We start from the raw sequence: 25,795 nt of genomic DNA, 5'->3' as shown, positions 1-25,795 counted from the left end.
GGCTAACAAAGTATTCAGAGAAACAGATGAAACAAAGTGTACCTATGGTAAGTGGAGCTGATAAAATGGACAATGAGTGTAGAAACAAGGTTTTAATGTTATGGCTGATCAGTGTCTGTGGCTGCAGTAAGGTATTTGTGAGGGGAGGCCACCCCTGCTTCCCCTCACAAAAAAACACCCCAAAACAGTTGTAATTTTTCAAAATTTCATTCCATATTCAAGATACATCATCAGAAGGATGGCTTCCTAGACATTACACGGAAAAATCTCACTCTAGGGACTGCTGTGGGAGTATTGTAGGAAGTGAGTAAGCATGTTTACAACCGATGGTTAAATTTCTGTTTCAGCTGGATCGGCCTTTTGACCACAAATGAGTAGTATGAATGATTCTACATAAACACATAGTAGCCTATATGTCCAAGTAAACACCGCAACATCTTTGAAATACCCAGTGTCCCTCTGTAACTATATTTAACAAGAAAATACAGCCTAACTGGAAACACCCGTAGCAGTAAACCTGTCCAGGTCAGGTGTTTGTGAGTGTGCAAGGAAGATGAGTAATCACACTCTCCAAAGCTGAACACACCCATTTAATGGTGGGTCACTGACATCACAGTCCTCCATTACTTTACTATGAGAACACCAACAAAACGTTGAGCTAACGCCCAAAAACCATCTGCCTTCTTCCCGGAACTCTCGACTGTGTTCGCTGTTTCTATTCGGAGCGTATACTAGGGGAGGCAGGTTGCGCCCGTAACCAATGGTTACCAGTGAGGCGAAGCTGGAGAAATGACAACGGTGTTTAAAATAACGATAAAATACGTAAAAATATGTTACGATAATTGTGTTTTTGGGTTTATTGCTATGTATTAGGAACGGGTGAATCAGTATGAACGCGCTTCACACGAATTTAAAGCGATGCAGAGCACAAATTCACCCTTGAATACAGAAAAGGGGCGAGCGAGTCGCTGCTTGTCAGTTCAGTCAAATAATTAGCGAGTTTTTATTTCGTTGAGGGAAATTTATATGAATTATTAAGCAACTGTTTGTCGAAATGCGGTCTCATAAACAGCAAGGCAACACCCCAGGACGCTTTTTTACACCCACGGTAAGAAGTGACCACAGTCATGTGGTGAAATCGCTCATGAACAATAGCTGGTGAGGCTGAGGCTTAAAGGGGAGTTCCACCGATATTTTAAAATTTCTGCATAATTCAGTGGTTGAGAAGTAAACAATGTCATTCAGAGTGGTTTGTAGATGGTTCTGTATAGAACCATTTTAAAAGGGTTTTATATAGCACCAAAAAGGGTTCTTCTATTGTAACAAGCTCCACACTGAAACAATAGAAGAACCCTTTTTGGTGCTATATAGAACTGTTTTGAGAAAGGTTCTATTGAGAGCCATCTGAAGAACACTTGTGATGCAAAGAACCAACAAAAGGCAACAACCCAGGACGCTTTTTTACACCCGCGGTAAGAAGTGACCACAGTCATGTGGTGAAATCGCTCATGAACAATAGCTGGTGAGGCTGAGGCTTAAAGGGGAGTTCCACGGTTATTTTAAAATTTCTGCATGATTCAGTGGTTGAGATGTAAACAAAGTCATTCAGAGTGGTTTGATGTGCAGAGAAACTCACAGACTCAGATTTCTTTGCAGTGGTGGTGATAAGAAACAGGGGTCACAATGTCTACCACGCAGATGTAACCATTTTATTTAAAGTCTACAAAACTGTTATTGAACCTATACGTGTCTTCTGATTTCTATATGTAACCCTGATGATGGTGAAACAGTGGACAATCTGAAAAGAAATTTCTTTGGGGACTATTTTGCCTTAGAACATCCTTTATGTATCCCTCCACCATGAATGGAATAAAATAAATGGATTCAAATACATTTTAGACCAAAGCTTTTTCACCAAGCTACTGTAAAACAATCTCTCAGACATCATAATTATTTCATGTAATACTTTCTGAGAAGAACTTAGATGCGTTGAACTCTCCACCACTGCGAACAATTCTGATTCTATAAGTTTCTCCAGAGCTGAGCATTTCACACTAACTAAACCAGTCAGAATTAATTTGTTTACGTCTTAACCATTTACTTATGTTGAACTTTTGAAAGAACGGTGGAGTTGCCCTTTAGAGCTGAGTCAGAGAAAGTGCCCAATATAACCATCACCCAGTCTGAGCCAGCTACTGTTCACAAAACCACCCACCTGATTGGCATTTTATTATGTAGATATACAATTACAGTGTCATGCTTTGAATATCTCAACCATTTAAAGGGACACTTTGACCAAAATGAAAACGTAACTATCACTACATCTGTTGTAAACATGCCTGTTCGCCTCCTACAGTGGTGCCGCTGTAGTCTTAGAGTGAGATTTTCCATTTTAAAAACTAGGAAAGACCCCCTTCTGATGATGTATACTGAAGGTAGGAGGAACTTTTGGCTAATGCAGAAACGAGCTAACTTAATGCTAGGAAGCCAAATATCAGTGTCTTTATTTATTAGCTTATACATTAAAGGCTATGCAGTCAGAATTTTTTTTATGGCTGTGGGGTTGGTTTTTAATGGTTGTATGATGCATTTGTGTGGGCATTGAAGTGAGAGAACATCAAGGGACGAAAACACAAAGGATATAATGAATTCTGTCAAACTGATGAAGCTAAGGGATACCATGCTGTGCTGCACACTAGAAAAGATGGTTCTTCAAGGGTTCTATAGTAAAGAAAATGGCTTTATGTAGAGCCAAGAACACTCAAAGACCCTTTCTCAAAAGGGTTCTTCAGATTGATGGAGAATGTGCTGTAGATGGTTCTGTATAGAACCTTTTTAAATGGGTTTTCTATAGCACCAAAAAGGGTTCTTCTATTGTAACAAGCTTCCATTTAATCATGCAAAGGGTTCTTTGAGTGTTTATGGTTATGTACAGAACCATTTTCTTTGCTGAAGAACCATCTTTAAAAAGAGTGTACAAAATAGTACATAATATAGAAAATACAACCCTATTTCCAAAAAAGTTGGGACGCTGTGCAAAATGTAAATGAAGACAAATGCATTGGTGTGCAAATCATTTAAACCATATATTTAATTAAAAATAGTACAAAGACAAAATATCAAATGCTAAAACTGAGAAATTTTATTGTTTCTCAAAAAATCTATGCCCATTTTGAATTTGATTCCAACAACACGTTCCAAAAAAAGTTGGAACGGGATGTTTACCACTGAGTTTTCATCACCTCTTCTTTTAACAACACTCTGTAAGCGTTTGGGAACTGAGGAGACACTGCTGTAGTTTTGAGAGTGAAATGTTTTCCCATTCTTCCTTGATATAGGATTTAAGCTGCTCAACAGTTTGTATTTCTCGTATTTCTATGTGCCATATGTTTTTAGTGGGTTACAGATCTGGACTGCAGGCAGGTCAGTTTAGCCCCTGACTCCTTTACTATGGAGCCATGTTGTTGTAACACATGCAGAATGTGGTTTCACATTGTCTGGCTGAAATAAGCAAAGACGTTCCTGAAAAAGGCGTTGTCTGAATGGCAATTGTTGTCAAAACATGTATATATCATTCAGCATTAATGGTGCCTTCATAGATGTGCACGTCACCCATACCATGTGCACTAATGCCCCCCTATACCATCATGAATACTGGCTTTGGACTGTGCACTGATAACAAGCCTGATGGTCTTTAGCCCGGAGGACACAGTGTCCATGATTTCCAAAAAGAATTTCAAATGTTGATTCGTCGGACAACACGACACTTTTCCACTTCGCCTCAGTCCATTTTAAATGAGCTCAGGCCCAGAGAAGGTGGCAGCATTTCTGGATCCTGTTTATATATGATATCTCCTTTGTGTTTTAGAGTTTTAACTTGCATTTGTGGATGCAGTAATGAACTGTGTTCACAGATAGTGGTTTCCAGAAGGGTTTCTGAGCCCATACAGTGATTTTCAGTACAGAATCATGCCTGTTTTAATGCAGTGCCGCCTGAGGGCCTAAAGATCACGGCCAGCAAATACTGGTTTTTGGTCTTGTCCCTTGCATACAGAGTTTTCTCCAGATTCTCTGAATCTTTTAATGTTATTATGTACCGTAGATGATGAAAAGCAAAAGTTCTTTGCTATTTTATGTTGAGAAACGTTATTCTTGAATTGTTGCACTATTTGATCGTGCAGTCTTTCACAGAGTGGTGAACCCCTCCTCATCTTTACTTCTGAAAGACTCCCCCTCTCTGAGATGCTTTTTTATACCCAATCATGTTACTGACCTGTTGCCAATTCATCTTCAGGTTTTTTTGTTTGCATAACACAACTTTACCAGCCTTTTGTTGCCCCCCGTCCCAACTTTTTTGGAACATGTTTCTGCCATCAAATTCAAAATGGGCATATAGTTTTTCAAAAAACAATAACACTTTATCATTTTCAACATTTGATATGTTGTTTTTGTACTATTCTAAAATAAATACAGGGTTTAAATCATTTGCACATCATTGCATTTTGCTTGCATTTACATTTTGCACATCGTCCCAACTTTTTTTGGAAATGGGGTTGTATTTTAAATTCTAGGTTTAGCTTGAAATGCCTCAGTGAGGAAACACACTATTGTTAGATAGCGTGCTGACCTCACCATATGTACTTCATAGCATGATGTGCAGTGGCCTCAGAAAGTATTTGGACATTTATGTTATACTTAAAAATGCATAAAATTCGTTGGAGTTAACAAGCCTGATGGTCTTTAGCCTGGAGGACACAGTGTCCATAATTTCCAAAAAGAATTTCAAATGGTGATTCGTCGGACCACAGGACACTTTTCCACTTCCCCTCAGTCCATTTTAAATGAGCTCAGGCCCAGAGAAGGTAGCGGCATATCTGGACCCTTGTTTTATATTTGGTTTCTTCTTTGCGTTTTAGAGTTTTAACTTCCATTTGTGGATGCAGTGATGAACTGTGTTCACAGACAGTGGTTTCCAGAAGGGTTACTGAGCCCATACAGTGATTTTCACTACAGAATCATGCCTGTTTTTAATGCAGTGCCGCCTGAGGGCCTAAAGATCACGGCCAGCACATCATTGCATTTTGCTTTCATTTACGTTTTGCACAGCGTCCCAACTTTTTTTGGAGATAGGAGTTGTATTTTAAAGTCTAGGTTTAGCTTGAAATGCCTCAATGAGGAAACACACTATTGTTAGATAGCCTGCTGACCTCACCTTATGTACTTCATAGCATGATGTGCAGTGGCCTCATAAAATTCGTTCGAGTTCTTCTCCAGGCTTTCTCCATGTTCTGCAAAAGTTTTTTTATCTCTGAAACAAATTAATTTTGTTAAACATTTCATAAAGTAACCTGAAGAACGTCATTAAAGTTTGCCCACAGTTCAGTGGTTTGTTTCCAAATGCTTTTGGAGGCACTGTATGGCTTAATAACTACATATTAAAGTTTCTCTTTGTGAAACCCGCAGGTCAACAGCTACAAACTGCACATTGCGGCGGTGAAGTCTTTACTACCTGAGAGAATGTTACAAAGACCGGTGAGTATGTGGTCCATTTTCTTATATTGGAGTGCGAGTAGGGTAATGGGAAGAAATATAACATTGAGGTTGTTGTAGGTGAATAAGTCCCTATTTAGCCCACAAGCCCCAATTTATTTGCCTCCTCATTTACTTCACAGCTTGACATACGGTTGACAAAGGACTTGACAAAAGCCAACATGGATGCCCTGAGAGCTAATCCACCAAGGCAAGGTATTACAAAGAATACAAAGAATAGTGAGAATGGACATCTATTATAACACTAATCTCAAGCACCGCTGCTTTATGCCTCTTGTGAATTAAGCTTTATATTTTGCTGGTTTCTTTCCACTTTACCCAGCTTAAGTCTCCTTTTCTGTGCTCCTTCTGCAGATATCAGGCTGAATATGTACTGCAGACCCCTCCATGCCCCAGTGCTGGCCTTTGTGAATGAGTTTGTGGGGCCAGAGCGAGCTCTGTTGCCCCCTCCACCGACTGCCCCAGCTGGGGTAATGGGGGACCTGTGGACCCAAGCACACAGGGGGAAAGTACAGCGTGCTATACGCAGCGCAGGAGCCTTCTATTCTCACAGTAAAGCCCCTTTCATCTCACATGCTGTAGGTGAGTTAGAACAGTGACTCAACACCCTGGATGGGTCACCAGTTCATTGCAGGGCAGACACACGTATACAATCACACACACATTCACACCCAGGGGCAATTTAGTGTGTCCAGTCTAAGCTGAATCATGTCTGCGCATGAGTTTAGGATGATGGTGTATAGTCCTGCGTACAGTTGGTGGAAATAAAATGAAACAGCAGACAATTCAGTTTTTATAGTGCAAACAAGACACTGCTAAAAAGCAGCATCTTGTGCCTCTATCGGGGCAAAAAGAATGTGTTTGAGAATTTTTGTGTCATTTATAATTTTTCCATTTTTCAAAAATTGTGTTAATAATCGAGGAACAGTGCTGATTAGGAGGAAAACGTTCAGCGTACTTTAAGTTGGTCGTTGTCCCAGGTGGTTGCTAGGCCATTACTATGGAATCCCAGGTGGTTTATAATGTGTTGCTGGGCTGTTGCTGTGAGATCCCAAGTGGTTGCTAAGGTGCTGCTAGGCCATGCTATGTTATTCAGGTTGTTGCTAATGTGTTGTTTAGTCATAGCTATAGAATTGTTGTGGTATCCCAGGTGGTTGCTAAGGTGTTGCTAGGGCATTGCTGTGGAATCCTAGGTGGTTTATAAGGCATTGCTAGGCCATGCAGTGTGTCCTAGGTGGTTACTAAGGTGTTTGCTAGGCCATTGCTGTTATCCCTGGTTGTTGCTAAAGCTTGGTCTTTGCTATAGAATCCCATGCAGTTGCTAGGCTATTGTTATGGAATCCTAGGTTGTTTATAAGGTGTTGCTAGGCTCTTCCTGTGGTATCCCAGGTGGTTGCTAAGGAGTTGCTAGGCCATTGCTATGTTATTCAGGTTGTTGCTAATGCGTTGCTTGGTCATTGCTATAGAATCCCAGGCAGCTGCTAGGCCATTGTTATGGAATCCCAGGTGGTTTATAAGGTGTTGCCGGGCTGTTGCTGTGATATCCCAAGTGGTTGCTAAGATGTTGCTAGGGCATTGCTGTGGAATCCCATGTGGTTTATAAGGTGTTGCTAGGCCATGCAGTGTGTCCTAGGTGGTTGCTAAGGTGTTGCTAGGCCATTGCTGTTATACTAGGTGGTTGCTAAGATGTTGCTTGGTCATTGCTATAGAATCCCATGCAGGTGTTGCTAGGCTCTTGCTGTGGTATTCGAGGTGGTTGCTAAGATGTTGCTAGGCCATGCTATGGTGTACTAGGTGGTTGCTAAAGTTTTGCTTGGTCATTGCTATGAAATCCCAAACAGTTGCTAGGCCATTGCTATGGAATCCCAGGTGGTTGCTAAGGTGTTGCTAGGGCATTGCTATTCCTGTATAGGGTCAACAGTCTTGCAAAGTTTTATGGTTCTAGCTCAAAAACCGTGATCTGTGAAAATGGTACCAAAAAAAGCAGAATAATAAATGAAGAATATAAAAGAATACTGTGCTTTTAAAAGAATTTGAGAGCTTGTTTTAGTTATGTCTTAAACAATGCTGTTTTTTCTCTCCAAACCAAATAAACTGCTCTGTCTTAAACTTATATATTTATATAAATTCATAGATCAGTATTATCCAATGTGAAAAAAATGACCCCAGACTTAACCCAATTTTTTCAGAGCCAAACGATTTCTAGTTAAATTCCTAATTCCTAATGCCTAATTAGACTGCAGCCATTCAGTAAATGCATCGAGATTAGATTTGGCACCATCATTTGATCAGGAGAGAAAAAAAGGGTGGGGGGGGCACTACCCTAGGGGGCTTCTTCCTCCCAGGTAAGTCTACGCTGTATATCCACTGCCTTTCAGAGGATTGGATTGACTTTTAAAGACTTTTTTTTGTTCTTTTATGCAATAATAACTTTGAATGAAAAAATGAATTATTGAAATATAATTTTTAGGTGCTATATTGAAGATTTCAATATCGGCACAACAAGAAGTTTAAATGCAAATTATTTCAAACCATTGAAGTTCAGACACATTTTATATTTGTATTTCACACAAAATTAACGTTGCATTATTGAAAACTGAATGTGTGTGTGACTGTGTATGTCTGTCTGTCTGCCCCGCGATGAACTGGCGACCTGTCCGGGGTGTATCCTGCCTTTCGCCCAATGACAGCTGGGATGGGCTCCAGCACCCTATCGCGACCCAGAAGGATAAGCGGTTTAGATGATGTGTTAGTGCGTGTATTGAAAACTGTGGTTCGGTAGTTTATGATTGTTGAAACAGTTCTTTATTTTGCAAAATGGTAGTACATTTATATGAAAAAATATCTTTAATGGCTTTAATAGTTTTTTTGTGCCATTTGTCGTTATTCTCTGGTATTCTTGACAATAAATACAGCCATAAGAGGTTCACCATAAATTATGTCAGTTCTCCAAGCTTTGGTTATCCATGCATTAAATGACAAACTGCTGTTTTGCATGCTTGAGCAGAGCTGATTGAAGGTTAACATTATGACAATGTCCTCTCCAGGCGATGCAGTCGCGCTGAATGAAAGGCCCACTCCTGGTTTCCCTGTTGCTTTCTGCTCCAGGGATGACTGTGCTGCCAGTCTTGAGAGACTGGATCTGGACCGGTATGTTGTGTTGTCGGGGTTGAATAGCACTGTGTATGGTTAAATGTATGTATATCCACATTAAATTTAAGACACAGCTGGAACAGAGCATGAAACACATACATTAGTGAGCCAACAGGGGGCAGCAAAATCCCTGGGAAGAGCCGTGAATTTAAAGTATGCTTCTCTTTTTTTTAAAAGGCCCACTTATGAGGTTTTTATGAACTAACAACAGTCATAATTCATTTTCTACATGATCCATTTAAACCCCTTATTTTATCCCTTAGAATTAAACAGGTTATTTTGCTGCTATGCCTTTAGGATGCCTTTATATGCCTTTATATGTAAACAACCTCTGTTTTCTGATTGACTGCCCTGTATTATTCATTCAAAATGCAGTCTGACCTGAAACACATCTTATGACTTCATCATAAATGGGCAGAGCTAATTTGCTTTGGGCTAAATAAAAGGATACAAGCAAATTAGTTAGTTTTAATCACAATAACAATGCATTCAAAATAAGCTGTTTAAAATAAGTATATGGTCTTTAACATATAATGTTTACATACTGCGTCAAACTCTTTTATTCCAAAAAATGATATTGCGTGATGTGGGCCTTTTAAGGGGTTCAGATTATTACTCATCCTAAGAAACCCCCCAATGTAGTGCAAAGCCTTGTATATATACCATACACCCCAGTGAACTTGTCCTTCCTGCCCCCAGTAATTACGCACTGTTAACCAACTTTATGTCTCTCCAGTCGTGGTCTGATTGAGTGCCCGAACCTGGACGGGATGGATAAGCTCCGCCTCCTCAACCTTCAGCACAACCTCATCTCTCACCTGCCACACCTCACTCACCTGCGGCGCCTCGTCTTCCTCGATCTCTATGACAACCGCTTGACCGACATGTCACCCATCTCCGCTCTGGCTTTGCTCCGCGTGCTCATGCTTGGCAAGAACAGGTGTGTGTGGGCAAATGTGTCTCTCACACAAACACGCGCACGCTTGGAAGCGTGTCCATTGCCTACGTACATACGTAAAGATATTGCTCACTAGTTAGCACATTTGCTGTGTTGTGTAACTTTCTTCTGCTTTTTCAGCTTTATTTGTATTCAGTACTTATTCAGTTCTTATTCAGCTTGGTCACTGGAGAGCTGGACACAAGTGCCTCAAAATGACAGCCTCCATTATATTTTCTTTAAGTGACCGAGGAACAATTAACAGTTTAATGTATAGTAGTTTTGATAGCCACATTGGAGTTGGATCAGGTAAGTACTAGACTATGCAGTACAGGAGCCTTCAGTGCAGGGAGTTTTTGAGAACTCTTTTACTTAAAGGTGCATTGTGTTATATATTTAGGGGGATCTATTAGCAGAAATACACAGATCAGGCATAACATTATGACCACCTCCTTGTTTCTACGCTCATTGTCCATTTTATCAGCTCCACTTACTATATAGGTGCACTTTGTAGTTCTACAGTTACAGACTGTAGTCCATCTGTTTCTCTGCATACTTTGTTAGCCCCCTTTTACCCTGTTCTTCAGTGGTCAGGACCCCCATGGACCCTCACAGAGCAGGTACTATTTGGGTGGTGGATCATTCTCAGCACTGCAGTAACACTGACGTGGTGGTGGTGTGTTAGTGTGTGTTGTGCTGGTCTGAGTGGATCAGACACAGCAGTGCTGCTGGAGTTAATGCCAATGTCCCCATATTAACAGCCTCTGGCCTGGTCAACCATGCAAACACAATGTCCAAATAACTATTACACTGGCCTGGCTCGCACTGACTTTAGCTAAGTTATGAAAACGTGATCTATTTTAAGCCATGCCCTTAGTTAATGCTGACCTGATGGCATGAGTACATTCAGAAACGATCAGACAAACACATGTTGAACAAATTTTTTGGTCATTAAAGGTTCTAAAATAATATGAATATGGGGAAACTAGAGTGTAACCTGCAGGTGAACCTTGTCCCAGTCACCTCCTGCATCTACATGACCAACAATTATCTCCTCTCCCTCTCTCGCTTTGAAGCTTTTACCTAATTGTGGTAAAATGCCAGTGAGATCTAATTGCACAGGTCTGCCTCAGCCTCCAGGGCTACAAACCGTGACCTTTCTGTGTGCTGCTGAGCTGCTGGCTTTGCTTTTTTTAACGAAAGCATGCCGCAGATTTAAGTTTCTGCTGGCATTTCCGCCCCATTGTAACGCTACTCCCCTCTACATTCTTCCCTTCATACAAAGCACAGTCCTGTCCAGGCATCCCTGGAGAGTCCTACACATGCATAGCAGCCTGCCAACCTCCAAATGCCAGTGGACAGAATGAATCCATCTGTATCTGTTTTCTTTAATTCTGTATTCAACATAATAAACCACATAGCAAAAATAAGATGATGAATGATATATACATGCTTAAAATATAAGGTTGCCAAAAAGAGTTGTGCCATGGAACAGGGGTCTCAAACTACTGGCTTGAAACTACTGGCAAACTACAATGGCAAAAAATAGGCACTGAATACTTGAATACTAACAAAAAAAGTTTCATATAAAACAATAAACTACATTAGCCTCTTTAAATGTCCCCAGTGTACAGTAGAGGGAGTGGGGGCACACGTTACATTGCAGTGCATGCTGGGAAATGTAGTGCAGTTCATGGTGAAATGCACTAATATTAATAGAAAATTAAAATTCTTTTATGGGCCAAATAGGTTTGTGCCATGGGCCTGACTTGGCCCGCAGGCCTTGTGTTTAACACATGGGGCTTAGACTGATGAGTGTGTTTACATGCACTTAATAATCCAATAACTGCAGGAAATCAGATTTTGTCAGTAATCCGATCAACAAGTTTATATGCACTTGAGTAATCAGATAATGGGAAAACTCCGGGTCTACATGAGTCAGGCAGCAATCGGATTTCTGCTTTGCAACCAGCCAATAGACTCACAGAAGAAGATGCAGCGTAAACATAATGTAAAACTCAAACTTCATGCCGCGGCTTTTTTTTAAACATCGCCCCACTTTACCTGAAAATATGAACAGACATCGTCTAGAAGATGTTTGGTTTCGGCGCTGCTCCAAGTGTTTTGCTGCGTGACATCCACCGTCCTTCTTGCGCATGCGCAGACTGAGAAATCTGAAAGAAATCAGAGTAAGAGTTCACATGCACTGAGAAATCTGATTACTGAGCTAAACTCCAGCTCTCTTTATCGGATTTCTAGATCAGAGTATGGTGTTTACATGACCATTGAATAATCGGATAACTGCAGAAATCTGATTATGATCGGATTACTGAGTGCATGTAAACGCACTCTATGTTAAAAACAAAAATACAGCACTACATACATGAGAAACCATCAAACTTATACCTGACACAGCGTGACCACCTCACACTCACCACACATAGCTGTAACTGACTCAGCCTATTATTCTAGTTTACACTTTTACTTACTTAAATCTGCCTTTAGTGGATTCATTCAAGAAACACTAGTAAATACAGCCTGTCAGAATTAAGAAATGAGTGGAATTATCAAACAAATCCACTGAGAACACAGAATTAACTGCTCGTATTGCCAGCACTTCACTCACAATAACTTCACTCATGTTTGTCAGCAACACTAATGCTGTCACAGTGAGAGTCATTCATAATTCTGCAGTTTAATGTAAGTCTAAACCCTATGTTTTGCACTATTGCTATTACTACTACTACTAATATAAGTATTATTTTTATCAACAACTATAAGAACTATAGTTATGAGTTGTAGTGACAGAAGAATTGCCAATAAACGTGCATTTAAATAATATTTTTTTCATCACAGAAACATACTAGTTAAACGGCTTATAACCCATATTTTTGTGTATTTTATTTTTTTGTTTTGATGGCCACTTATAACATTTGTGTGTTTTTTATGTACCAAAAATGCTCATAAATGAGTGTAGTTTGAATATTTTTTTGCGAATGAATGTAGCTAAACTGTAGTAGGGTGAATAGGTGCATATATGTAAATGAGTTCTTGTGACGTCGCAGAAACAATGACAAAACAAAATGAGCTGTTTTTGCGGCTCAGTTTCCTTATAGGGACTGTATGAACTTATTTTTAAAAAATGAAGGCAATTCAGGTTTTCATGATATGGGCCCTTTTTTCCTAGAACCGTATATCCAAGCTAAGAAGTGTTTTATGTACCTTTATTTTTAAGAGTAGTATTTTTCTTTCTTATTTTTCAGAATTCAGAGAATATGTGGCCTGGACAACTTGACCAAACTTGACGTGCTGGATTTGCACAGCAACCAGGTATTGATTTCTGCTTTGTTTTTCATTAAGCCCCCTGTATTTTATCAGCCGTGCTAAAGGTCTGCTCTCTGTAGACGGTAATAGCCTGTCCCCACCTGCTGCCGGCCTGAATATGTGACATTTAGAGGCTTTGACCCCATCTAAACGAATGTTGGCTGAGGGGGGTTTGGTTCTGATTGGCTGTCGAGCAGTGATGTCACGCTGTGAGGAAGTTGCACCTCCTCCGTGCTGCTGCCGCTTCTGCGTCACATGCTCCGAGCTCCAGCAGAGACGACACACCGGAGCTGAACCCAGAACAGCTTCTCAGAATGAGTCAGATCAGAGCGCAGCGTGGCAGGGCTGTCACTCAGAGCAGCAGCCGGCCTCAACCTCATCATTAATGCTAGAGGCTTTGTTTGCTCCAGTGTTGGACTGTTCTTATGCTGAGTGGTAGATTGGCTCGGTGTTGACAAGCTCTGTGAGGGGGACCATGTCCAAATCAACTGCAGACAGCTGGGTTCCAATCAGTCACAATGTTACAAGCAATGACTGTGTTTATGAGTACTTTTGTGGGCAATTACTCTTTCTACGAGCGTCTTTTAGGAAATCTGTTGTGTTTAGATTAAAATTTTACGCAGTTTTCAAGGGTACCTACTGACACGGTCATCATGAAAGCAATTGAAAGGCTTGAAACAGTGAGTCAGTGATGGTGTGTAGAGCAGTGGTCAACATAATATTTTTACAATCTCATTCTCGTCTGGCAGACAAAGGGCTTATTATCATTGAGTGATATTATTATAGTCTTTATTACACCATAATCTAACGACGCATTTTGAATGTTTGTAGTGGTCTGCCGTCAATATTTGCCAACTCTTTTCAGACATAATTGCTGTTGAACATTGTGTTTCTATGAGCCTGCTTTGCTAATATTAGCACTACTGTCAGCTATTGGTTAAGGCTGGTATAACTAACTAAGCTAATTTGGCAACTGTTTTCTAACTAATGCTAAAGTTTCAACCCCAAAGATCTTAGAAACACAGTTGGTAAAGACCATGTTAGCTTATCATGGTGAACTTTTGAGTTCCATCATGTTTTTAATTGAAATATTAACTGAATATAAAGCCCATGTGCCTGTATGTGGGTTCATATTTAAGTTCCTTGCTCTACAAATGTTCATATTAGTTTCATTATAGACAATAAATAACGAAATAATTCATGGTAGTCTTGAGCAAAGGTGTAGTCTATGTGATGCACAGGTACAGTACTGTGCAGAAGTCATCATCCTTTATTTATTTATTTCAAATCAACATGGCCAATAAGTACAAGTTATTTATTTTTCTGCATCAGAAATATACACACTATATGGACAAAAGTGTTGGGACACCCCTGCTAATTATTGAGTTCAGGTGTTTTCAGCCACACTCATTGCTAACAGGTGGATAAATAAAGCACATAGTCTTGCTGTCTCGATAGACAAACACTGGCAGTAGAATGGGTCGTACTGATGAGCTCAACTGTAAGCGCTATTATTGTGAAATGGAAGTGTCTAGGAGCAACAACAGCTCAGCCACGAAGCGGTAGACCACCCAAACTCACAGAGAAAGGCTGCCGAGTGCTGAAGCGCACAGTGTCTATCCTCTGTTGAATCACTCAGAAAGAGTTCCGCCTCTGGAAGCGAAAGAACTGCACGTTAGGAGCTTCACGAAATGGGTTTCAAGGCTAAGATCAAAATGCACAATGCCAGACGGGGGGAAGTGGTGTAAGGCATGCCGCCACTGGACTCTGGAGCATGACTGGGTGAGTTTGGTGTGGAAGAACTTGACTGGCCCTCACAGAGCCCTGACCTCAACCCCAATCAAACACCTTTGGGATGAACTAGAACCGAGATTGCGAGCCAGGCCCTCTCGTCCAACATCAGTGTCTGACCTGACAAGTGATCTTCAGGACGAATGGACAAAAGTTCCCACAGACACTCTCCAACATCTTGTAGAAGCTTTGCAGAGGAGTGGAAGGTGTTATAGCTGAAAAGGGGGACCTACTCCATATTAATGCCTGTGGATTTAGAATGGGATGTTATAAAAGCTCCTGTAGGTGTAATGTGTAGGTGTTCCAATAATTTTGTGTGTATACACATGTTTATATATGTGTATATTAGTGTGTCTATGTATTTATTACAGTTGTTAAATCTGCAGAGACATTTTTCCAAAGTTTAGTCTTAAAAATTGGTTGCATTTTCTGCTTCTCACGATTCAATTAATCCCAAACACACATTGAGATTAGACATAAGATATTTCATGCATAAGGAAGGGCAAAGTGAAAGAAAAACAGGAGCTCAAAAATTATTAGACGATTTTGAGAAAATGTGAGCGCCTAAAAATAAACACCACTTAAAGCTTTCATCTTTGAGAGAGGAGAACATCAAGCTCCACTCTTGCTTCAGATCTTAAAAAATCATGAGCTGTCAGAAAGCAGACAAAAGGAAACAGACAAAGATCAAATTTTGCACTAGAACACTGAAATTAGACATCTGAGATGTGAAATAAGACTTCGTAGACTGATGAGTCTAAATTTGTAAGTGGGATTGTTTTGATGGCGAGAAGCAGAAAATGCAGCCAACTTCAAAGACTGAACTTTGGAGGTTTGGAACCGTATCTTTGCAGATTTCTTTGCAAAGTCTCTTGAAAAGAATGGAACCTGTGACACTAAATGCTGAAAAAGATATTACATTTAGGTCTTGAGGCTTTCCTTATCCTTCTGGGTCACGGTGGGGTGCTGGAGCCTATCCCAGCTGTTGGGCGGAAGGCAGGATACACCCTGGACAGGTCGCCAGTCCATCGCAGGGCAGACAGACAGACATACGCAATCACACACACTCACACCTAGGGGCAATTTAGCACGTCCAGTTGGCCTGACTGCATGTTTTTGGACTGTGGAAGGAAACCGGAGTACCCGGAGGAAACCCACACAGACACGGGGAGAACAGGCAAACTCCACACAGAAAGGACCCTGGTCACCCGGCCGGGAATCGAACCCAGGCCCTTCTTGCTGTGTGGCGACAGCGCTACCCACTGCGCTACTGTGCCGCCCTTTTCCTGACACTGAAAACGTTAACAAATTGGCCATTTTGGCTGGAAATTCAACAAATGAAAGGGTGGTCTCTGACTTTTGCACAGCACTATAACTGAGCAAGCATTTTAGTTGCGTTGCCATGTGCTAATTTGGCTAGTCTTGCTAGCAGATGCTCACAGTATACCCTCTGTTTCAGCCTATAGACAAGATTTAAGATTACTAAGTGAAAAATAAACCTGCAGTTTAAGGACTTAAACAGGACAGCGGGACAGAGAAAGTGATTTTGCGGAAGTGTTCAGCATCTAAGCCTCCCATTCGCTCTCCATTGACTCTTGGTATGCGTGCCACTCTCTCTATCTCTGTGTCTGTGTTCCTATCTCCTTTTCCTTCTCTCGGCGGGTGCTGTTCCTCTGCCCCGTTACACTGCCATGTGACACTAATGACCACTCACATCTCTCTCTCTCCTCTTGTCTTGCGTCCACCTTTTCTCCCTCTCTCTCTCCTATGTGTGCTCATTAGACTCATGCTCCCCCTTCACTCCCTCTGATTGACTCACCAAAAGCTGATTGACTGAGATCACATCTCTTGACTTGTGCACTCTCAGTGCACTTGGTGCTTTTGACTGAAGTGCAATCTGATTAAACGCTATCGCAGGGATTAAAAAGCAGCCTTTTAATGCGCTCTGTGCTTTTTCTTTTCCATTTCCTTTTAATTCTTTCTTTCATCCTGTCTTAGTTTGCCCCCCTCCATCCCACACAGCTTCAGATTCAAACAAGGCCGCTCACTGCTAGACTCTCTGTCCTTTACACAAATCCCTACTATTGTATAAAGGTGTGCTACACACTGTGGGCGTGAATCACATGTTCAGGCATTCAGAAAGACTGCCTAGAGCCACTTTCTTTGATACACAATCCTTTTGCGGTTGTACAGCGAACACTGACACAGCAAGAACTCCTACGTCGACTTGAGTGGAGGAAAACTGCCTACATTGTCTCTACATTAAGTGTGAGTCAGCAGAAATGAAAAGCATAAGATATTCCCAAGAAGCGCATTAAATGATTATTGACCCTGGTGCCCGCAGTAACACATCCAAAGCCTATTCTACAGCTATGACAAACAACCTGGTTGACGTGTAATTAAAGCTCACTTAATGTTCATGAATCCGTTTGTTGCAGGTTTGTTTGGTCCTTTTTTTTAAAGGAATACTTTGGCAAAATAACAGTTTACCTTTGTTTTTTAAAGGAAATTAAATCTGCACTTTGCCCTTTACCCCAAATATAATTAATCAGCCAAGACATGTTTGGTGTCTGAAGTTTGCCAAGTGCGCACTGGAGCTACAAGGCTAAAGTAGCTAGCACATAATGTAAGAGTACACCAATCAGGCATAACATTATGATTGTTTCTACGCTCATTGTCCATTTTATCAGCTCCACTTACTATATAGGTGCACTTTGTAGTTCTAGAGTTACAGACTGTAGTCCATCTGTTTCTCTGATACTTTGTTAGCCCCCTTTTACCCTGTTCTTCAGTGGTCAGGACCCCCATAGACCCTCACAGAGCAGCTACTGAGTGATGGATCATTCTCAGCACTGCAGTAACTCAGCGTTACTGGTGTGGTGTGTTGGTGTGTTGGTGTGTGTTGTGCTGGTCTGAGTGGATCAGACACAGCAGTGCTGCTGGAGTTTTTAAACACTGTGTCCACTCACTGTCCACTCCATTAGACACTCCTACCTTGTCAGTCCACCTTGTAGATGTCAAGTCAGAGACGATAGCTCATCTGCTGCTGCACAGTTTGTGTTGGTCTTCCTCTAGTCCTTCATCAGTGGTCACAGGACGCTGCCCACAGGACGCTGTTGTTACTATTCTCAGTCCAGCAGCGACACTGAGGTGTATACCAAACCATTTAGCATTGTTTCAGCTAATTGGGCATACATATATAACCCATACAACTCTCCAAATACTGTCATGGTATGTGGTATTACTTTTACACGCTGTTTGCTTTTTTATGCACTTTTGTCCCACCTCATCCTGTGTTATTGTAAAATCACCTTATATAGTTACCTAATAAGTGAATGCAGTGTATGCATTTCAATCCATCATTTAATGAATGTCAAAATATCTGTTTAACAACAGATAAACAATGTTGCAAACTACGAGAGAGACTAATGGATGCAGCCCAAATCTGGCCCGTCTACATTGTCGGTCTATAACATTCACTCCAAAATTGGCTCACAAATATAGACACAAGGCAAAACCATATGAAGCTCTCTGTTATCTGGGCCTATTCTGGCCCGCATGCCTAACATCTGCTCAGTGGTCAATGAACAATCACGTAGAAAAACCAGAATCGGCCCAAAACTGTCTGCTAACTGGTTAGCATTAGCTTAGCTAGCATGATGACTGCTCTGCTCATAATAAAACAGGTTCATTTCTGGATAACTGAAGCTACACTGACACAAATTTATACGATAATGACTCAAATTTGAGGAGGCAAAGTCGATTAACTGGTATTAAAGAGAAAGAAAGCTGAAAATAAACCATGGCCGCCTACTAGCTAACCTAAGGTCAACTTAGCAAGCAAGCTGCAGATCCAACCAGTGCCGCACACCATTGTACAGGTTGTGATTTAAAATAGACCTGCTTATATGGTTTCTGCTGTATAACACACTTTTATCTATAAACTTGGACATGCTACTACTATTTCTGACTAATCAAAATACTTTTGTTCATTTTTTTTTATAAATAACAGAAGGTCATACAGTGTCAGTAACCACATAAGAGCGTCTATTACAGATTACTTAACTACTCAATACAGGTTAGACTGTGAATGTACCGCAGATACACCAAGGTGCTTTGGCCAGATTGAAATACTGATTCTCATACTCTTAAATTACCTCTAAACAATGGCCGAAGTCAGAGTTCATGACATGAAGTTATTAGCCTTCAGAAAGAAGGTTTCCCTCTGGCGTATAACACGTTCATCTGTTGTAATACTCCATTTTCAAATTACGTTCCACCCCAGCAGCTGAAGTATTAGGACAGTGGTCACCAACCCTGGTCCTGGAGATCTATCTTCTTCCGAGTCTAGTTCCAACCACAATCTGCAGCGTCTACTCCTGCTACTTAAACCTCTTTTCAAGTACTTGATTGGCTGGATCAGATTCATTAGTGTTAAGTAAGGGGCGGGGCAGTGCATTAGATACAGGTTGGAACTAAACTCTACAGGAAAGTAGATTTCCAGGACCAGGGTTTGAGATCACTGGGTAAGGGATTTCAAATAGGATCTTAATATATCATACAGTGTAAACAACCACACTTAAAATCTGTTTGAGATTGACTCGGCATGCCTTGAGGCAGATGTGTGATGATTCAGGTCTGCAGTGAGTGATATCCATAAAGCAACGCTGGGTCAATGTATGAACATGCTGGGATGAACTGACCCGGCATTGCCGAGTTATATCTCCTTATTTTGGCCCAACACTAATATTATAGTCTTATAGTCTGTTATTCACAGTGTTGATAAGTTTGCAAGTTTTACATCAATTTTGTTGCAGGTACATGTAGAAAATGCTTCTAATTTCATACTGCTACTCTACAGCCCTATAGATATCAAAAAGTATGTTGATGAAGAGAAAATGAAGAAATGTTAGATGTATTTAGAATGATTAACCGAGCTGCGTATGATTTTCAATGATGAGGAAGCGATTAAATATGAAATAGAACATCTTAAAATACATTTTGGTGTCTAGCTTATTGTATTTCAGTCCTCACAGTGTAAGTTATTGGTAATAACCAATAACATAACAAATGATTCCAAGTGGTTAAATAGTTATATAAACCTTTCTCAGTTTACAGTGTCATACTGTTCTGCTCTGTTGTGTTTTGACTCTGCTTGTAGATCACTAAGATAGAGAATGTGTCTCACCTGTCGGAGCTGCACGTACTGAACCTGGCAGATAACTGCATCTCCAGAGTGGAGAACCTACAGGGCCTGGACTCACTGACCGAACTCAACCTCAGACGTAACCGAATCTCCACTGTGGTAAGCACCCACGCAACACCATACATCCATTTATGTATTTAAATTTTATTTATTGAGTTTTCACAGGATTACAATCTTCACCAGGTCAAAAAATCCACATATAGGAACAGGACGAGGTCCCTAACCCAACCCTACACATGAAGTAAAGGGGACAGTGTTTAAGGCATCGGTCAGGAGTGCTTGTTACATGGCTTTGCAGATGTAATTGCAGAATTTTCTAGATCTTCCAGCATTTGATGGATTTTTTTATGTAGGTCAAATGCTAGTTTCTCCAAGGTCAGTGAGTTACCGTCTTATCTCGAAAGCAGGTATTTATATGCTTGCGCTGTACGAAAACACTCAGCCCGATTGGCATACTGCGCTGTAGGTGCTCTCATGTGGAAATCAATCCCTTCCAGACATCTCTGTCCATGGGCAGTTCCCGTTAAAGCTGTTTCATTCAAAATGACACACTGCACGTCCGAGTACCGAGCAAAAATAAGACAGTGTGTGTGCAGCTTTACCACGCCATGTACTGAGACTCAAACCAGGCAGTGATGTAGATGGATATGACAGTACATACCCATCTACAGAGCAAACCATGTGCAGAGCAAAGCATATGCAGTCTTTGGTACTGCAAATGTAGACTCTCAGACTATATGTCATCTATTTAGGTCAGAAATAGTGAAATCTATCCGACTGTCTGACTGCTCAGTAGGCGCTCATTTGGGCAGTTAAATGGGCATGGATTACCCCTCACACCAACCGATGAAGCTGAAATTAAGCCTTAAATTAAAAACCATACAAGGAGTGTCTGTGTTATGACCCCACGTTTTGTCTACGGTGCTGTAGGATCAGTAACGTGGCATTAAAATTTTATTAAAACCAACCACAATAAAATGGTGTGCTATGATACCTAGTGCCACATCTTAACAATCTAGCACAATTTGCTTTTAGAATCAAGGATGCACTTCTAAGCTGTGAGGGGAAGGCAATAAGTACATGTTTAAAACATTATTGGTCTTAGTGAGGAGTCGAAAAAGGAATAATTGGCCTTTATTATCTCTCAGTGAGGAGGATGGACTTCTTTTCTTCTCCCTCATCACTCATTCAATGCCAGTCACGGCCATCTGTTAGCTCAAGTATACAGAATTGGGCAGTTAGTGCTCTCTTTGGGTGTTCAGCTGTCCAGTGACATTGCGTGAGTAATGGCTAAAAAAATGTGTGTTTGGCTTCCTCTGAAACATGTGTAGGCCCTCAGCCTAACCGCTTGGTTGTATTGTGGTGGAGAACTAGCTAGCAAATGGCAACAGCTAAATTGGGTAGAAAATTAGGGGGTTGAAACAGTACTGAAGCACAGAGCTGATGTAATTACTCCCCCTGCACAGAGGAGGGCAATATAGCACTGAAGGAAAGCAATTTCAGAGCAATCACTCAGCTAGAGAGTCTCAGCAGCTTTGTGTAGAGGTGAAAGCAGCCCCGCTGTGGGCTCAGCAGCAGGAGTTCAAACTACTTTTATTCAAATCCAGGCTGTTCTGGCCAAAGCCATATTCTTCTGATTGACTCACAATGCTGTTGGAGTACATTCACCTCTCACTCCTAACCTCCTAGTCCTTTGCTCATGCGTTTCCAGTGGATTCTTATATTTTTATTGTAATGACAGAAACGGTGGGCAATATGGCAAAACTACTGTCTCATAATACGTAAGATATTTTGAAGAAACAAGATATAGATTTATTTAATTTCCAGTCAAAAGAGCCATTAAGTTCAAATTATTAAATTTTTTTAAGCTCTTTCTAAGGAGATTAGATGCAGGATAATCCACTTGCATAAGGACGTCAAAGAAAAGTAAGTGGAAAAATCTGGAGTTTCTCCTCTTTGTTCCACAGTATGTCCGTTTCTTCCCCTCTGCTGTTGCCATGTGCCTTTTGTTTTCTTGTGCCATGTGCTTTTTTTGTTGTTTTGTTCTGTGCCTCCGCACCAACGTCCTCGGGTGCAGGGTGGGCCACACCGATGTCCTCGGGTGCAGGCTGGGCCACACCGACGGCCTTGGGTGCAGGCCGGGGCACACTGACGTTCTCGGGTACAGGCTGGGCCACAACGGCGTCCTCGGGTGCAGGCTGGGCCACAACGGCATCCTCGGGTGTGGGCTGGGCCACACCGGCGTCCTTGGGTGCGGGCTGGGCCACACCGACGTCCTCGGGTGCAGGCCGGGGCACACTGACGTCCTCGGGTGCAGGCTGGGCCACACCGGCATCCTCGGGTGCAGGCTGGGCCACACCGGCATCCTCGGGTGCAGGCCGGGGCACACTGACGTCCTCGGGTGCAGGCTGGGCCACAATGGCGTCCTCGGGTGCGGGCTGGGCCACACCGGCATCCTCGGGTGCAGGCCGGGGCACACTGACGTCCTCGGGTGCAGGCTGGGCCACAATGGCGTCCTCGGGTGCAGGCTGGACCACACCGGCGTCCTTGGGTGCAGGCTGGGCCGAGGGCAAGGTGGCCTTTTTCTCCTTACCAAGAACAACGACTGAAGCTGACGAAGCAGATGGGAACCCTCCTGAAGTCTGACCTCATTCTCCTTAATAAGTTCATGCAAACTCGCTGCTTCCCTGTTTGGTCTTGCATTCTGTAACGTTGAAGGCGAGGAGGCGAGATGCAAGTGCAAGTTGCTTTTATTCCAGTTAGAGTTAACAGAGTCCAGAAACTGAGTAGCAGAGGTTTAAAGAACAGACCAGTCCATAATGAAACAAAGCCAAACAACAAGCTAAAAGAAAATAAGTGACAGGGTAACATCCACAATGCAAGACAAGGAGACTGAACAAGCACAGAGGTATAAATACACTGAGGGGAAACAAGAAACACCTGGGACTAATGAGGGGGTGGAGCTACAGGGAGAACCATTGAGGGGCCACAGAAAAAAACAATAACAAAAGCACATGGCAACAACAGAGAGGAAGAAATAGACACACTCTGGAACAAGGAGGAAACTGTGACACAAACACATCAAACAAAGAAGCTGAACAATGGACTGACCACCCCAGAGTCCAGACCCCAACATCACCGAATGTGTTTGATTACATCAGAAAATGATCAACCAACTTCTAAGACTGAACTTTGGGGGTGTGGCTGCAGATTTCGTTGAAGATCTGAAATTGAGTCTCCTGAAAAAATGATATTGGACGTTGTAATACAGGTAAAGTGTGGACACGTTGAACACTGCAAAATCAGATATTGAGGTTTCTGCGTAATTTTCTGTTAAATATGTTTTGTACTTTTTGACCGTTTTGACTGGAAATTAAATATGTAAAGGGTGGTCTCTGACTTTTGCACAGTACTGTACACTGATCAGGCATAACATTATGACCACCTTCTTGTTTCTACACTCATTGTCCATTTTATCAGCTCCACTTACTATATAGGTGCACTTTGTAGTTCTACAGTTACAGACTGTAGTCCATCTGTTTCTCTGCATACTTTGTTAGCCCCCTTTTACCCTGTTCTTCAGTGGTCAGGACCCCCATGCACCCTCACAGAGCAGGTACTATTTGGGTGGTGGATCATTCTCAGCACTGCAGTAACACTGATGTGGTGGTGGTGTGTTGGTGTGTGTTGCGCTGGTCTGAGTGGATCAGACACAGCAGTGCTGCTGGAGTTTTTAAACACCTCAGTGTCACTGCTGGACTGAGAATAGTCCACCATAAAAAAATATCCAGCCAACAGCGTCCTGTGGGCAGCGTCATGTGACCACTGATGAAGGACTAGAGGATGACCAACACAAACTGTGCAGCAGCAGATGAGCTATCGTCTCTGACTTTACATCTACAAGGTGGACCGACAAGGTAGGAGTGTCTAATAGAGTGGAACAAGGTAATAGAATGGGCAGTAAATGGACACAGTGTTTAAAAACTCCAGCAGCACTGCTCTGTCTGATCCACTCGTACCAGCACAACACACACTAACACACCACCACCACATCAGTGTTACAATGTTATGCCTGATTCGTGTATGTATGACCATATTCAGATTTGCAGAAGATTGCAAATTACAAACAAGTTTTGGATAAAATGCACAGTTAATCAGCAGTGTCACATTTAAAAAAGTACAATTTTTTTCATTATTTTTTTAAACAGATGACTGGGAGAAATTAATACAATTGAATATAAATAATAACATTTATGGAACAGTTTAGCAAAATAACAATGACATTATGGGCTGACATCCAGTCAGCTACTTGTTGCTATGCAGTTTATGCAGTTACTGTGCACTGGTTGTTGTTGATTACAGGCTCTGTATAATTGTACTGTGTGATTTCTCATGATAACATATCCTCATATTGCCCACCCACAAATGACAGTTTCCCTACCAGATGTTATTCCTGCTGCCTGTTGTTCCGTTCAGCCATCATCTTTGCTGAATGCAGCTGTCACACGACTAATCTGCTATTTTTTGTTGAGTTTCTGGTTTTACTTTTGGTGGTTTTATCCTGCTTTGCCACAGTGCTGGAGGATTAGGCTTGCTTGTTTTGGTCATAAGGTTGTTATTGTTACTAAATAATGTGTGGTTAATAAAGAAGAAAGAGGGAGGGAGAAAGAAAGAGGGAAAGAGAGAAGGAGAGGGAGGCAGATCACTAAATAAGGCTGTAATTGAGTTGTTTTTCTTTGGCATCCTAAAGTCATTATAAACCACATGTGAGCACACATCCTTAGATGCTCAGACATGCCTTCCTTTTACACACCAAGCTTAGAGCATGTGATAAAATCAGACTGGAATCCCAACAGTGGCCAGTATCTGTATTTCCCTCTGGAGTTTTAGAGCTGGAAGGAGCATCCAGGAGCTTTATTAGAAAGAGGGAGAGTACAAATACTGCTTAGATGATGGCTTCATCTTTTTTGGCCTAAATGCTGAAACTAAAAGTGAAAATAAATTAATATCATATTTGTTTATTGCAACCCCATTTCCAAAAAAGTTGGGACGCTGTGCAAAATGTAAATAAAAACAAAATGCAGTGATGTGCAAATCATTTAAACCCTAAATTTAATTGAAAATAGTACAAAGGCAACATATCAAATGGTAAAACTGAGAAATGTTATTGTTTTTTGAAAAATATTTGCCCGTTTTGAATTTGATGCCAACAACACGTTCCAAAACAGTTCGGAAAAAGTTGGGACAGGGGCAACAAAAGGCTGGTAAAGTTGTGTAATGCTAAAAAAACACCTGGTGGTTAGTTGGCAACAGGTCAGTAACATGAGTGTGTGTAAAGAAGCATCCCTGAGTCTTTCAGAAGTAAAGATAAGGAGGGGTTCACTGAAGAACAGGGTAAAAGGGGGCTAACAAAGTGTGCCGAGAAACAGATGGACTACAGTCTGTAACTGTAGAACTACAAAGTGCACCTATATGGTAAGTGGAGCTGATAAAATGGACAATGAGCGTAGAAACAAGGAGGTGGTCAGAATGTTATGCCTGATCGGTGTATACTTACTTTATAGTAGAATAAAAGTTTGGCTCCGCTTGCTGTTCCTGGCCATTTAAGTTGCTGATTTCCATATTTGAACTTCATTATTTTGTGGGAGTGAATAGTACATTTTTAACAGTGTTTAAACATTTATTTTAAAAAAGCAAGGAAAATTTAAATGTTTTGCATAAGGGTTGTACCAGAATGGTGATAGTGGGCAGCCTTGTCTGATTCTTTTGCAGTCTAGTTGTCCCTTTTCAGTCATGACTGTGGCTTGTTAATCAGATGTTCTAATATGCAAAAT

General features: G+C 41.4%; 1 protein-coding gene across 1 annotated transcript in view; it reads left to right on the top strand.

Annotated features, from left to right (window-relative positions):
• The first annotated feature begins 776 nt into the window (after window positions 1-776).
• The window catches only part of LOC118818323 (leucine-rich repeat-containing protein 49), an 83,279-nt gene continuing 58,260 nt past the window's right edge, over window positions 777-25,795 (top strand). The window contains exons 1-8 of the mRNA XM_036585555.1: window positions 777-1,108; window positions 5,464-5,532; window positions 5,673-5,745; window positions 5,905-6,132; window positions 8,598-8,700; window positions 9,440-9,643; window positions 12,904-12,970; window positions 19,917-20,060. Coding sequence (XP_036441448.1) covers window positions 1,055-1,108; window positions 5,464-5,532; window positions 5,673-5,745; window positions 5,905-6,132; window positions 8,598-8,700; window positions 9,440-9,643; window positions 12,904-12,970; window positions 19,917-20,060 — 942 coding nt within the window. The 5' untranslated portion in view covers window positions 777-1,054. The remainder of the gene's footprint in view (window positions 1,109-5,463; window positions 5,533-5,672; window positions 5,746-5,904; window positions 6,133-8,597; window positions 8,701-9,439; window positions 9,644-12,903; window positions 12,971-19,916; window positions 20,061-25,795) is intronic.

Source organism: Colossoma macropomum, unplaced genomic scaffold (genome assembly GCF_904425465.1).
Source record: "Colossoma macropomum unplaced genomic scaffold, Colossoma_macropomum, whole genome shotgun sequence".
NCBI classification, from domain to species: Eukaryota; Metazoa; Chordata; class Actinopteri; order Characiformes; family Serrasalmidae; genus Colossoma; species Colossoma macropomum.
The sequence above is the reverse complement of the archived record's forward strand: the minus strand, read 5'-3'. Positions and strand labels throughout refer to the sequence as shown.